The following is a 16,175-nucleotide window of genomic DNA, read 5'->3' as shown; positions in this document are numbered from 1 at the left end:
CAATAACAAAATGTTACCAAATTAGACCAGATTTAGGGAATGGTTCATACTAATGTAATGAGAATAAATGGGTTGTGAGCGCTGTAGTAATAAAGCCCAGAAATAGCTAAACCTAGTATGTAGCAGAACATGCAGGGACCCAGCACAGACCGTTCATTTATCATTTACAACTAGTCTCAGAAGGGACACCATGTTGACACTTGATAAGCAATATTTGCAAAAATAAATGCAAATGATGCCAAATGGTGGCAAGTCAGTGATCATATACAGTGACAAATGGTGACAGCAAGAATCACCAAATGCTCTATATTAGGAAAATGTCACTATTCTTGCATATAAATGGGCTGGATTATATGAATGTTGTGCTACATGTCTTATCTTTCTTTAGGGCTGTGGATAAAAGGTTCAGGTCTGCACAGGCCAGACCCTCCATCCATCCATCCAATGTCAATGTGTTCATGAAGATGTCTCCATGTATCTTTGTTCTTCTGGACTCCAACTCAAAACCTCATCTGTAAATAAAGGCCAATGTTAAACTCAGTGAAAAACAGTAACTTTAGTTTATGGTAAGAGTTAAATTACCTCACTTGGCTCAATGCTAACAGCAAGTAGAAATGCATACAACATTGAATGGTGTTGTAAATATAGCAGTATGTTAAGGCACGTCACACTAGCATGGACTCAAATGCTCGAGACTCTCAGGCATGAGACGGTTTTCAAGGAATTTAATACGATCTTCAGAGTTCAACAAGAGAATACAAAATACAAAAACAAAGGAACCAGAGGGAACAAAAGTGCTCAATTACTAACTCATCAAAAATAGAAAAACAAGAATCAGCCTATCTGCACTAAACTCTCACAGGATAATTTGAGGAACAAGATACTAGAAGCAGGGAAACAAGATTCAAGGGGTCTAGAAGGTCTTCTCAAGGGTATCATGAATGACACACTGACAACAAAGGAGGAGAATCTATGGGAGAGGAGAATATATAGGGAGATCAGGGATCACAATCAGGTGTGGGTAATCAACAGGAGGACACCAGGTGAAGGCAATGAGGGAATTAGGGGAGACAAAGACAAGTCAGACAGAGTGCAGACAAAACAGGAAGATGAACAACTTCACCAAAATAAAAAAGGAAGAGACATAACCAAAAAACCCTAACTAAAACCCTCAACTAAATTAACACAAACGCCGCCACACGACACAGTATACAGAATATACATGCCTGATATTTCTCCCTCAAACCCAAAACATGTGCTATTTTTCACAATTTACAAGTAGTCTGAGTGAATTCACATTGAGCTAATTAGCATTTTAGCTAGTATTAGCAAGACGGCTAATGTTTGCTAATGCTAGGTAGTTAGTGTTTCTAGAACGTTCCCCTGGTGCTACGGTTAAATTCATCTGCAACTCAATTATCCTAGGTTTAGAAGATAAAATATTAATTAATTACACAGATTAATACAAACTGACCTGACTTTGTAATGATTAATATTATGAACTCAGCAGCTTCTCCCAGAGTTTCTCTAACTGTGTTGCGATGCCCTTTGACCTTTTCAGGAAACCAAACCTGTAACAGTTAGATATTGGCTAGAGTTACTTACAATCAACAGCCTTCTTAATAGTCTAGTTTGACTAGTTTGACTACTGTAAAAGTAATAAAATTTGGTAAAAAGTTTTTGGTCAGTAGATGCAAGTATGAACTCAAATAAATTTTCTGCCAAAGGTCAAAGGTCACTGTTACCTCTTGTTTGTCAGTTCTCACATGCGTAACATCTCAGGGACATAATGAGTGAATTTCTCCAAATATGGCACAAAGCTCATTTCAAGGCATGAATAAAATAAAATAAAATAAAATAAAATAAAATAAAATAAAATAAAATAAAATAAAATAAAATGAAAAGGGTCATAATTTGTGGTTTGTTGGTGGTTTACTAGAAGGGAAGTAACCTTATTGGAAGTTATTGTGAGCATGATACCTGTAATTTATCACAAAGAACATAAATTAATTTGGCAACTATAACACTGGGTTACAAAAAAATGTTTTTTGCAAGTTGTCTAGGTTTTTTCAACTGAATTAGGACCATTTTGCACCGCTAAATCCAAAAATGACATCTGTTTTTCTCAATCAGGTCAGGTTTTTTTGCTAATTTGATTTTGAAAAATTTGATCTTCTCACAAAATATAATAATTAATACCAAAATAAGATTGGTAAGCACACTTTATGAAACTTGTGACTTGATTCCTGTTAGGTACAATGGTGTATTCACCACAGATGTAGCAGAATACGTCAGGCTTATTTTTGTAAGATCTTCTAGTCGAAGCCATTTCATTCACCTGTAATATTAAAAAAAATATTAATCATAAATTGGCAAACGTAAAATCTTCAGAATTCGTTTATTGCAAGAAATATGAAAGAATTTTGTATCATATGATGTGAAAATGCCCATAAATGTAAGCAAAAATGTTAAAAAGCCAATATGTAGCATAATTCAGAAAGTTGACCTGATTGAGCAAAATTAATGTGATTTTTGGATTCAGCACACCAAAATGATCCTAAATCAGCTCAAAAAACTTAAACAATAAATTTGTTGTTGACCAGTGTAATTTATGTATATCATGAATATTGCAATAATAGAACCTCATGCTTAAAATATAACTTCATCACAATGGTATGCAAAGTAATAACAATCTGACTTTATTCTGGAAGTGATTGTATCCCCTACATCACAGGTGTCAAACATAAGGCCCGGGGGCCAAATCCGGCCCACTAAAGCACAGGTGTCAAATATGCAGCCCGGGGGCCAAATCCGGCCCACCAAAGGGTCCAGTCTGGCCCTTGGGATGAATTTGTGGAATGCAAAAATTACACTAAGATGTTAACAATCATTTTAGTTCAAGTTTCACATTCAGACTAATTCACTCTCAAGTGAGTCATAATAACCTGTAAACATTCACAACTCCAAATTTTTCTCCTTGTAAATGTAAATATTTTCATGTATTTACACTAAAACAAAGTATAATATCTCAAAAATTTCTGAATAACCTGAACAAATATGAACAGTCTGAAATGTCTTAAGAGAAGTAAGTACAATTTTAATAATTTTCCACCTGTTATTAAATGTTTTGTGTGTTTGTAGATCCACTGTGATCTGTAACTTATAATGTACATGTGTAAATGATAATCAGAAGCATAATACTGTTAAAATTACAAATTTTTTTCAGTTTGTTCATATTATTCACATTGTTTGAAAGGATAGTTTGTAGATACAAACATTTTCATAATGTAATTTTACTTTTTTCACTCTAAAACATGGAGAAAAGTTTGGAGTTGACATTATTTATATATTATTATATTATAATTTTACTCGTTCGGCCCACTTCAGATCAAATTTAGCTGAATGTGGCCCCTGAACTAAAATGAATTTGACACCTGTGGTGGAAAAATTTACTTTTTATGTTTTATACTCTTTATATTTTATACTGTTAGTACATCTTCTTTTAATGCTGAGTCATTATTCATTATGTGTGATGTTTACCACTCTGTAACACCCCCAACCCAGGAACGGAGTTCTTGCCTTGAGTTAAAACCCAAACACCTAAATGTCTGAATGTGTAGATAGAGGATGGCGCCTGCACTCCAGATTGGATCCAAGCAAGGTTAGAGTGGAGAGGTCATCATGACCTCTTCACGGAGCAGAGAAGGAGTAGTATGGGGTGGTACGATGTACGTAAGGAATGACATCATAGTTTGAGGGAGTTGGATTTGGTTCTATATAATCTTTAGTTTTCTCTTGTTTAATCAGACTTCACTTACAGAGTTTCTCTGTGATTGACTTCTCAATAAATGCATTTATTTATTTTAACTCTAACTTTCTCTCCTCCTCTTTGTGTGTGGGTTATCAGTTGAACATTTCCATAACACACCCCTGCACTAAAGGGTCCAATCCGGCCCGTAGGATGAAATACACTGAAGATATTAACAATCAGTGGTATAAAAAACATTTTAATTCAGGTTCCACATACAGAACAATTAGATCTCAGTTGGGTCGGACCAGTAAAATGTTATCATAATAACCCATAAATAATGAAAACTGCAGATTTTATATTTGTTTTAGCATAAAAAAAGTAAAATTACATGAAAATGTTTATATTTACACACTATCCTTTTTAAAAAAAATGTGAATTACCTGAACAAATATGAACAACCGGAAATGTCTTAAGAGAAGTACATGCAATTTTACCAATATTTTGCCTGTTACTAAATGTCTAGTATATTTGTAATTATAATGTAAGTTGTAATCCACATGTGTAAATGATAAACTGATAAACTCAGGCAGAACATTGTTAAAATTGCAATTATTTTTCTTAAGATATTTCAGGTTGCTCATGTTATTCAGAATTTTAAGGAAAGTTTGTAGATGTAAACATTTTCATAATGTAATTTTACTTTTTTCACTGTTATTATTTCTAGTCCGGCCCACTTGAGATCATATTGGGCTGAATGTGGGCCCTGAACTAAAATTAGTCGACACCCCTGCCCTACATGGACTATGGTATTTAGGCATTATGTTTCTTGTAGCATATTTCTTTTAGATTCTCTGTATTTTATCATGTGAATGCAAGATAAATGATCATATTACAATTTAGGCCATAGTCACTTATGTCATCACTTGAGTGAAGTTTTTCCAGTATGCGCCTGTTCAGACCAGCGCAGGACTTCGGCTCATTACAGTCCATGGTACAGTGTTTGTCAAAAGAAAGTAACATTCCTGTGCTTCATAATGGCACTGCTTCACTAAATCCTGACAGCCCCTGCGGTTCCTCCAGACCCATTAGTGCACACAGTGTTACTCTACTCTGCCAGGGGGAGAATTCAACAGCACACTGACAGAAAAAGTACAGATACACTAACACATCTGATCTGTTTAAAGACTGTTTGAAGTCAGAATGGTCAGAGGAGGATTTTTTCCGGTGTGGTTGATCTTCTTCCTGCTGTGCTCTGCTGCAGGGTTGTTGCTGATGGATCATCGAAGAGAAGCAAAGGATGACAAGGAATTCAACAAAGCCATTCTGGAAATGCTCCATATTGATAAAGTGTCTGCGACCCATCAAGGAAAGCCACATCCGTACATGAAGAAGGTGTATCAGCGTTTGGACTCACTGGAGGCTCAGGATGTGGGGAGATCAGACGGGACGCTGGTGCAGAGCTTTCGGAGTAGTGATGGTAAGAATCTGAGATGGATTTGTTTGTTGGTTTGAAGTTTTAATCAGTTTTGATCATTTTATACTTGAAACACAACTCCTTAGCACAAAAACAACTGCATAAACTGAGGAAAAACTTAGTTTGCAGCGTCAGAAAACAACCCACCAGTGGAAACTATTGCTTTTTTTATCATCGTAAGAACACACTCAAAGTCACAGATTTACTATACTCTACTGCTAAACACTAGTTTTAAAGTGATGTATTATTTTATGTGTTTATGTTAACAATGTTTAGTCTATTTTTTACACTCGATACAGAAAAAATGTGTTTCAAAGCAGTATTCATGTATTTTTGGCCATTGTAATAATATATTTAAAATTCAGTGTATTATACTGTATAATTTTAGAATTATTATGATGTGCATTTGCATATAGTTGGTTGCATTGTGTCAAGTTCAATACTGGAATTCCAATGTTTGTGCTTCTAACAATAAGCAACAGGTCAAAGGAAGTGTGAGATTATTAGTGAAAATGTGGATAATGACAGAAGTGAGGCTGTCACAGCTGTAAAAAAACAAAACAAAACAAAACAAAGCAATATGCCCAATTAGTGACAGTTATGTACTCCAGCAAGGTCTTATCATGGGCAAGATTAACCCTTTCATGCATGAATTACGAGGACCTTAGGCAAGATTTTTTTTTTTCCTGAGTGTTTTTATTCCTCTTTAGGCACAAAAAAAATGCTGTTGAAATTTTTTAATGAACCTATTTTTCATCGAGTTACAAAATGTCCACTCAGCTGGACACCATGTGTTTAATTTTTGAAGCAAAAAAAAAAAAAACCTGTATTTTAAACCCCATCATCAGAAAGTGATATACTGTGTGAAAACTATGAAAAAAAAATTTCATGCAGCTAATCTGATGTTTTCTCACATTTTAACATAGTCTAATACTAGTTATTACTCACTTCATGGAGATAATATGGAAAAAAAACATGAATATACAAGAGGACAGCTGTAGAATAGCTGTCCACCATAGTGACCAGTATGCATGAAAGGGTTAAACAAAAACTATTGCAGCATTTTTCATGAAACTTGGTAAAAGGTAGGGCTTGGACTAAAGAGGAATCCTTTAAATTTTGGGCCAGATCCTTGAAATCCTGTGACTAATTCTTTTTACTCAAGTACAGTACAAAAGTACAAATTTTAAGTATTTGCATGTAAAAGTATTTATTTAAATGGAGTTGACCTTATGGTGTTCTATCCATTGTCTCTGATGTAACTGTAAACTGATTTGTGTTTGACATTTTTCACTTCTTTATTCATATAGACACAATTGCAAAGAAAATCCAAACATCATTAATACTATTTATAGTAACAAAGCTACGCATACTGAATCTTAATGCTTGTACTCGGTTGGGTTTTCACGCAGTTTTTGATTGTGTTGTACATATGCGGTACTTTTAGTTGTTGTCCATAGTTAATAATTAATTAATTTAGTCATTTTCAGAATAGTCTGTTCATGCACTGCATTACCTCAGCTGTTTTGACACAAAATGAATGTGCAATGCATGCAAAACTTGTTCACAGTGAAAGATGACATATTAAGTTTTAAGACTCTAATAAGATAAGATAAGATAAGATAAGATAAGATAAGATAAGATAAGATAAGATAAGATAACCAGTAGCCAAAGTTATTATCGTTAACAAAAACTAACGAAATGATGAAAATTAGAATTGTAAAAACATTTTCGTTAACTGAAATGAATAAAAACTATATTTAAAAGAAAAAAATGATAACTAACTGAAACTGTATTGTGTGTTTACAAAACTAACTAAAACGTGTAAAAATTCTGGATAAAATTCCCTTCATTTTCATCTTTGTCAATGACAGATTGATATGAAATTGATTTATTTCTCATTTCTCTTATTGCTCAAGCAATTTTAGCTGCTGGCACCATATGATATTTAACGGTCTGTAACTTCTCGTCATTTGTGGTTTACAGTTGTCTTCTGGTCCCCACTCTACCTGGAAACGTGAAGACCAAAGTTGGGAGAAAGCAGCAGAGTCCTGTATGGGATTTATTTGGATTCAATGGCAAAGAAGATAAACGATGTTAAAAAACTAAAACTAAACTAAAACTAAGCATTTAGAAAATAACAAAAAGTAATAAAAACTAGCAAACCTGCTGTAAAAACTAATTAAAACTAACTGAATTAGAGAAAAAAAAGTCAAAACTAAATAAAACTAAATTATAATGAAAAATCCAAAACTATTATAACCTTGCCAGTAGCAGAACGGGTTATCAATTAAATCAATGCTTACAAGTAAATTACAAATCCTTTTCTATTTCTTTTTTTTTTTTCTCTCTCTCTCTTCAGGTCCAGATCTTGCTCCCCCTGGATGGATCTGGTTTAATGTCAGCACCCTAAACCCCTCCATGCTCGGTGCAGAGCTAGTTCTGTTCAGGAAAACTCTCCACCCACGTCCACTCAGCGTGACCGTCACTCTGCACAGTGTGACCATGTTGAAGGGGGCTCTGAACGAGAGTCCGGCCCTAGAGGAGAGACTCCTGACCCTGGACCAGAGACCCTCGTCTGGATACGATGTGTTCAACGTGTCTGCTGTTCTGGCTGTGAAGCCTCTGGAGGTGATGGGCTTCCAGCTCCGTTATACAGATGAGAGTGGGAGTCTGGTCCTGCATGAAGCCCTGACACAGAGTCTGTACTGTCTGAACAGGAGCTCCCTGAGTGAACCTTTACTGGTTCTTTACCAGACACATCCCCTCCTGGTCTGAATGGTACCACAATTAGCAGAAGGACTCTAAATAGAAATACTTTTGTTGTTACTTAATGTCTAGAATTGTTTTGGGATATTTGTATTTCACTTAAGTATTTACATTTTCTGCAGCTCTACACTTTTCACTCCATAACATTTTCAGTCGCTTGTCAGGCACAATTTTCATCCACTTCTAGTCCAGTGAAAATCACATATTTCAAGGTGTATTGACTTTTAATGAACTGAAGGATTAATCGGTGTTTTGTGGTTTGATATTACAATTTTCCTGCTATTTAACCCTTTCATGCATGAATTATGAGAACCTTAATCAAGATTTGTATTCCTCTTTAGGCATGAGAAAACAAAACAAAACAAAAACAATGTGATTGACATTTTTTTTTATGAACCTGTTTTTCAGAGTTGCAAAAATGTCCACTCAGCTGGACACCATGCATTTAATTTTTGATATAAAGTTTGAAAACTATGAAATAAGAATATTTATAATGCTGCTAATATGATGTTTTCTCATATTTTAACATACTCTAATGTTAGTTATTACTCACTTCATGGAGATAATATGCAAAAAGAAAAAAAAGTAAAAAGAAAAAAAAGGGAAAGAAAGAAAGAAACCCTGTAAATTACAGTCTAATAACAATTGGCAATTGATTCACGCTCAAACATGTCACTGCAGATCAGGTTTATCAAGAACAGCAAAGTTACAGTAATGATATGACTTACAGTGTTTGTGATGATGCACAAGCGTCCACTGTGTTGGCTGATATGGAACTAAAACAACAAAACCCATGAATATATAAGAGAATAGCTGGAGAATAGCTGTCCACTGTAGTGACCACTATGCATGAAAGGGTTAATCTTCAAAAACTACTTCAAATTCCTGGATCAGCTAGAAAATGTGCAACTGAAAACTGTTCTTCTGTGTTCATCAAAGGTTGGCTTCTTAAAATTAAATGGGTCATGACAACAATAGGCTACAAACATATGACAGCACATGATATTAATTATTAAATGATAAATGAATAAAGTTTGATTACATTGACATTGCATACTTTACATTTTGCAGATGATATTTACATATGCTTTAAATGCAGGACTTTTACTTGTATTGGAATATTTTGAGTGTTTGGTCCTGTCTTTTTATATTGGAGTAATAGACACAAATGTTATTGATTACTATTTCAAAGAGTAAAGCTTTTATTTGTATGTTTTCACTGGAAGATGTGTTGCTTTTTTTCTACCTTGACCTGTATTAAATTGATGAGTTCACTGCCCTCCAGTGGACAGAGGGAGTACCTACAATACAGCCTTTGATTTTCTGACCATATGTTTTCATAAACTGACAGTATGATAATATCAGCATAGCTATCTGACAACATTATTGAATTATTATGGTAACAATATGAGCACTTAAACTAAATGAACAAATGAAATGATATGATTAGTTACTGCCTGTGTACATTGTTTCATAGATTCAATAAAACATCTTAAAATGTCTGATTCTGTTGTCTACTTTTAGTATTAACCCAGTGTTTTTCAACCTCGGGGTTGGGATCCCATGTGTGGTCTCCTGGAATTCAAATGGGGTCGCCTGATATTTCTAGTAATTGATTAAAAAAAAAAAAAAACTTACTGATTAAAAAATATATGGTGAGTTGAGAGAGATAATCACAATCCATAAAAGACATGACAAACTGTGAAGCTGAAACTGAAGCACTGTGGTACTGTTTATCTGTCAAATGTTCATTGTGGTCGGTTTCAGATGCTGCAGCTTTTTCATAATTCATAGTTTGAGTTCTTGTTTGTTCAGTATTAATTGTCAGCCTTGTAAATCCAAGCTGGACTGACTGTACATATCCTGACCAAGGAAAATAAAATTCTCTCTTTGTGCAGTAATCTACACCTGGCTTTTCTGCCTCCATCCATAATAATATACATTATATAGACTAAATGTTGTCAGAAATTAACATTTATTTGCAACATAGTATAGCAAACTATTACATGATAAAAAAAAAAAAAAAAATTAATTTTAGCAAAAAAAAAAAAAAAAAAGTCTCTGGTTTGAATGTCTGGGGTTGCTAAAAATTGTGATGTTAAAATGGGGTCACAAGCCAAGAAAAGGTTGAGGACCACTGTATTAACCTAATATTAGATATTGTGAAAAGCTGGTTTGGGCCTAAAGGGTCAGTTTCCCAAAAAATATGAATCACATTCACTTATCGCAGATTGTTGTGGTTTTAATTATGCAACTTATGAGTAAATGAGACAAATATTTACATTTCAGTACATGTACCAAATGATGAGCATCTGTCAGTCTTAAGCCCTAAAATATTTTTTTTAATAGTGACACCTGCTTCACTGGGACTTTAGGACTCTATGGCAAATAAGCTTTTAATTTAACTGCAAATCCTGGTTCCAATTTTTAATATGTAATGTTTAACGACAAAATACTTTTCAGTTAAATATTCATATTAATGATTGTTTAATGGTATGTATTATTACTTACTGGAATATGGGTCATTCTTGTAAAGTTAATAGCACTTGATACCAAGGTTATTATCGTTAACGAAAACTAACGAAATGATGAAAACTAGAACTGTAAAAACATTTTTGTTAACTGAAACAAATAAAAACTATAATTAAAAGAAAAAAACAATAACTAACTGAAACTGTATTGTGAACTTACAAAACTAACTAAAAGGGATAAAAATTCTGGATAAAATTCCCTTCGTTTTCATCTTTGTCAATGTCGGATTGATATAAAATCGATTTATTTCCCTCAAGCAGTTTTAGCTGCTGGCACCATATGATATTTAAGGGTCCATCACTTCTCATCACTTGTCGTTTAGTTGTCTTCTGGTCCCCACTCTACCCGGAAACATGGAGACTAAAGTTGGGAGAAAACAGCAGAGTCCTGTCTGGGATTTATTTGAATATGACGGAGAAGGTGTGAAAAAAATAAAACTAAACAAAAACTAAACTAAAACTAAGCATTTAGAAAATAACGAAAACTAATAAAAACTAGCAAACCTGCTCTAAAAACGAATTAAAACTAACTGAATTACAGAAAAAAAAGTCTAAACTAAATAAAACTAAACTATGACGACAAATCAAAAACTATTATAACTTTGCTTGGTACTTTGTAGAATTCTGAATCTCTATTATTATATCCTGCATTGAAACACACAAAAAAATCTAAACTAAAAAGCTTCTACAGTCTAAGGTCAGTATTTAGTGTGACTTCTTCTCCATAACAAAAAGTTGGCCAGTCTATAAGAAACATCTGACATGTGATGACATGAGTAAAACCTTATGTGAAATACCAGAGAATTAATGCAGTAAATCTCATATTGTCTAAACAAAAGAGTTAAAGAGATATAAAGTGCAAAGAGAGGTCACACTAAATACTTGTCATTTTGGTTTATAGGTTACATTTGTTTCCCCAAAGCTTTTGTTTTTAATGCTGGACATATTTCCTGTATATCCTACTTGTATTTTAATACAAAACTAAAAATTTCACGTGTGGTCTTTTAACTTCACCAAAAAAAAAAAAAAAAAAGATGGTCAAAAGAACTGTAGATATGTATTTATTTGTTCTATATTGACTGCTACACACTGTTGCCCATAAAAATTGCAATAATTTTCAGCCACATTCTTCTTTTTATTCCTATTTAAACACATCAGTAATCACCTTTGACCTTGTGCAAAGATTACATATTGAGTCCCAGTTAGACTTTATCTATTAAGAATGCATCACAGTGTCACAGTTAAGAACTACAGGGGTTGGACAAAATAATGGAAACACCTTCACCTTAAGATGATAATGCCCCAATCCATACAGCTAGAATTGTTAAAGAATGGCATGAGGAACATTCTAATGAAGTTGAGCATCTCGTATGGCCGGCACAGTCCCCAGACCTCAACATTATTGAGCATTTATCATCAGTTTTAGAGATTCAAGTAAGACGTCGATTTCCACCGCCATCGTCTCTAAAAGAGTTGGAGGGTATTCTAACTGAAGAATGGCTTAAAATTCCTTTGGAAACAATTCACAAGTTGTATGAATCAATACCTCGGAGAATTGAGGCTGTAATTGCCGCAAAAGGCGGACCTACACCATATTAAATTATATTTTGTTGATTTTTTAAGGTGTTTCCATTATTTTGTCCAACCCCTGTGTCAGAGTGCATCGGACTGGAAAGACTGACGTACATTATCAAAGGAAAACTGGAGGAATTTGTACAATTATGGGAACCTTAAATGAATATTATGGTATCTGGAAAACAGGGACATGTCATACAAATTATCATTGTTTAATTTTATTTAAATTTTATTATTATCATGACTGCTGTATTTTAACCCTTTCATGCATAGTGGTCACTACAGTGGACAGTTCTTCTCCAGCTGTTCTCTTGTATATTCATAGGTTTTGTTGTTTTAGTTCCATATCAGCCAACACAGTGAACACTTATGCACCATCCCATACACTGCAATTCATACCATTTTTGTAACCTTGCTGTTCTTGATAAACCTGATCTGAAGAAATACATTTTAAATCAATTGCTAATTGTTATTAGACTGTAATTAACAGTTTTCTTAATCAAAAAGTTTTTTTTTTTTTGCATATTTTTGTGAGAAAACATAAGATTATCTGCATGAAAAATGTTTTTGTTTCATAGTTTTTCTTCTTCCAACTCCTTTTCGAGTGTAGATGAATGATTTTGGAATTTTGAATTTGCATGTATTCTGTAAATGCTCGAAACAAACAAAAAATGAATGAATGAATGAATGAATGAATGAATGAATGAATGAATAGTTTTCACACAGTATATGACTTTCTGATTATGGGTTTTATATACATGTTTATTTGTTTCAAAAATTAAATGCATGATGTCCAGCTGAGTTCACGTCTTTGTAACTCCATGAAAAACAGGTTCATTAAAAAAAAAAAAAAAATCAATTGCATTATTTTTTTTATGCCTAAAGAGGAAAAAAAAGACTCAGGAAAAAAAAAATCTCAACTAAGGTTCTCATAATTCATGCATGAAAGGGTTAAGATTTTTATCATTATTATTATTTTTTCTACATATATGTACACAGTTTTATAAGAATATATGTATGCTATGTTATGTTATGTTCAAAATACTCCTAATTACTTTTAAAGCCCTGCACAACCTCGCCCCCAGTTACATTTCTGACCTCCTAGTTCCTCCTACTCACCGTCACGACCACTCCGTTCATCAAACATTAACCTCCTATCCATCCCCCACTCCAACTTCTCAACAAAAGGCGACCGTGCTTTTGCAATTCTGGTCCCAACCCTCTGGAATAGTCTTCCCCATTACATCAGCTCATCAGATTCTATAGACACCTTCAAGCAACTCTTAAAAACTCACTTTTATAAACAAGCATTTCATTAAATCTCTTCTGTTTACGCACCAGTGAATTCATGTTACTGACTTGACTTCATCCCTGGAGTCTCTGTGCTTTATCACCTCACAGGTTTTCCCTGGATCTTCACAGGTTTTCCCTGGATCTTCACAGGTTTTCCTAAGATCATCTCTGGACCTACTGCTGTGGTCCTACCTCTCTCCACCTTTATCTCTGGACCTGCTGCTGTGGTCCTGCCTCTCTCCACCTTTATCGTCATCACTCACTTATCCATATAGTTGCGATAGTGTTTATTATACTGTTCTATACATGTTCTAGTTCAGTTATCTGTGCATGTGTCTCCCCCTACCTCCCCCCTCTCCCCCCTCTCCCCCAGTCTCTCTCTATCTCTATCGCTCTCTCTTTTCTCCTCCTTTACTTTCTCGTTGTAACCCCAACTGGCCAAGGCAGACGGCCATCCTTCAGGAGTCTGGGTCTGCTCGAGGTTTCTGCCTGTTAAAGGGAAGTTTTTCCTTCCACTGTCACCAGTCAGAAGTGTTTGCTCCTGGAGGATTCTGTTGGGTTTCTGTAAATTGGCTTAAAATTTGATTTGATCTATCTCCCCTTTATGTGAAGCACTTTGTAACATGTTGTTTTAAAAAGTGCTCTATAAATAAAGCTTTACTTATCTATCTATCTATCTATCTATCTATCTATCTATCTATCTATCTATCTATCTATCTATCTATCTGTCTGTCTGTCTGTCTGTCTGTCTGTCTGTCTGTCTGTCTATCTATCTATCTATCTATCTATCTATCTATCTATCTATCTATCTATCTATCTGTCTATCTATCTGTCTATCTGTCTGTCTGTCTGTCTGTCTGTCTGTCTACAGGGTGTCCCATAAGTCTCCATACATAGGAGACGTAATACATTCCATACATATATGGTTCTAACATGTATTTCTTTATATTTCTTCTTTATAGTTCTTCAGCAGACACGCATTGAAATGTGTTCCAGACAAAATGGCAGTCATATAGAGCATATTATATAAATAAAAATGGTTTATGTCAAGAAATGTTTATTTTTCCTATGTTTGGAGACTTATGGGACACCCTGTATATCATTTGGTGGAAGTCTATGCGATGTGAATGGGTGTGTGTATGAGTGTTTATGTTGTTTTGTTTCATGTTTGTTATGTAAAACTTAAATACCAATAAAAATATAGTGGGAAAAATAAAATTGTACAATACTGTTTTAACGGACACAATCAACACAGGAAGTGACCCATTCTTCCTTCAACCTGATTGGCTGTAGATTGAGTCAGTCAAGCTTTTTTCCAGCCAATCATTGACGCCCCTCCCCGGCAGCGGTCCTCCCTCGTGAAGGCGCAGTTAGTCCAGAAAAGCCTGGATATTAGAATAGAACATTAAAGCGGACGGACTCTTCCTTCTGTTTCTTCTTCCTCCTGTGTGTGTGAGGTAGTATTTGGACTATGTGTGCGCCGGGGGTTTGACGCGGCTGGTCGTTTTTCCGCGGTCGGACTGAGATGCATCCCCGGAGCGTTGAACCTGCTCCATCCCGCACACAAAGCCTGTGAAGCAGGCCGTGTTTTCCTCCTCTGAAAGGCCGCCTGATGATGAGCAGACATGTCCGGGAACCACTACAAAGGCCACGAAGTCAGCTGCTGCATCAAATACTTCATTTTTGGATTCAACATCCTGTTTTGGGTGAGCGGCTTATTCTATTTTTATTCCCTGTGTGTGTGTGTGTGTGTGTGTGTGTGTGTATGCGCGCGCGCCTCTTCCTCCCGTTATTCTGTGCTCCGGCCAATGGGCACAGAGGAAGGCCCGAACCGGCCTCTATGGGATCCCACGGGTCCTGGTCCAAGTTCTGCTGGCTTTATTGTGTGGTGTGTTTGTCCGGTCCTGTCCAGATAAAAGCAGATGCACTTCTGTTGACAGCTGAGGGCTAATCGGCTTTTTGTTGTGAACTAATGACAGCTCAGCTCCTCAGTGTCATCTGCTCCTCCATACACTCTGAATTACAGCCCGACCGATATGGGATTTTTGGGGACGATGCCGATACCGATATTGGGGGGTTTAAAAAAGCCGATATCCGATTTATTGGCAGACATCCAATATTGGCCGATAACCGATATATTGGCCGATATATGAATTAAGAACACTGATCTATACAGGATATAGCATTGGGATGCACCGATACGAGTATCGGCATCAGCTCCGATACTCAGTGTGTGTACTCGTACTCGTAAAAGTAATCCGATACAAATGCACCGATACCACTTTCAGCCGTTTGACATTCACAGTTCAGTGCAGCAGGTACACGGAGGTGGAATAATGTGTGTGGAGTGTGAAGAGTGTGGAGATTTTTCAAAATAAATGACGATGATAGAAGTAACGCTGACTGCAAGTAACGTTAAAGACACAGACAGATACAGACGCAGCGTTCTGTCCGTCCTCTGCGTACATTCCATCTGTTTACTAGGTGCTGGCAGATGCGTACCCAGAATGAGAATACCAGCGGGAGTACAGAGCGGTGCGGACCACCACCAGCGGAAGTGAAAACCAAACTTATCGCTCATTTCTCATTTCTCTACCTGCTGAAGCTAAGCTTTTAAACCTTACCAGTGAAAACGCTGCAATATTAGTATTACATTAGTGTTACCTCTGCCGTTTCCATGTTTGTTATTACTGACTTTCTTCTTCTTCTCCTCAAAAAACTTTATTCTTCTTCGTGGTATTTGTCCACTATGGTTAATTTAGAACAGCACCCCCTGGTGGAT

At 35.5% G+C, this 16,175-nt stretch overlaps 2 protein-coding genes across 4 annotated transcripts in view; both read left to right on the top strand.

The window, feature by feature from the left end:
• The first annotated feature begins 4,773 nt into the window (after window positions 1-4,773).
• On the top strand, window positions 4,774-8,327 carry LOC115438218 (uncharacterized). Its single transcript, XM_030161662.1, has 2 exons — window positions 4,774-5,228; window positions 7,588-8,327. The coding sequence occupies exons 1-2, from the start codon at window positions 4,952-4,954 to the stop codon at window positions 8,001-8,003; spliced, it is 693 nt and encodes a 230-aa protein (XP_030017522.1). The 5' UTR covers window positions 4,774-4,951; the 3' UTR covers window positions 8,004-8,327.
• Window positions 8,328-14,715: 6,388 nt separating this feature from the next.
• The window catches only part of tspan5a (tetraspanin 5a), a 28,633-nt gene continuing 27,173 nt past the window's right edge, over window positions 14,716-16,175 (top strand). For all 3 annotated transcript variants that reach the window (XM_030162547.1, XM_030162545.1, XM_030162546.1), the window contains exon 1: window positions 14,716-15,099. In XM_030162547.1, the coding sequence (XP_030018407.1) occupies window positions 15,019-15,099 (81 nt within the window). In that variant the 5' untranslated portion in view covers window positions 14,716-15,018. The remainder of the gene's footprint in view (window positions 15,100-16,175) is intronic.

This window comes from Sphaeramia orbicularis, chromosome 18 (genome assembly GCF_902148855.1).
Source record: "Sphaeramia orbicularis chromosome 18, fSphaOr1.1, whole genome shotgun sequence".
Taxonomy (NCBI): Eukaryota; Metazoa; Chordata; class Actinopteri; order Kurtiformes; family Apogonidae; genus Sphaeramia; species Sphaeramia orbicularis.
Note: the sequence above shows the minus strand (reverse complement) of the source record. Positions and strands in the feature narration are given on the sequence as shown.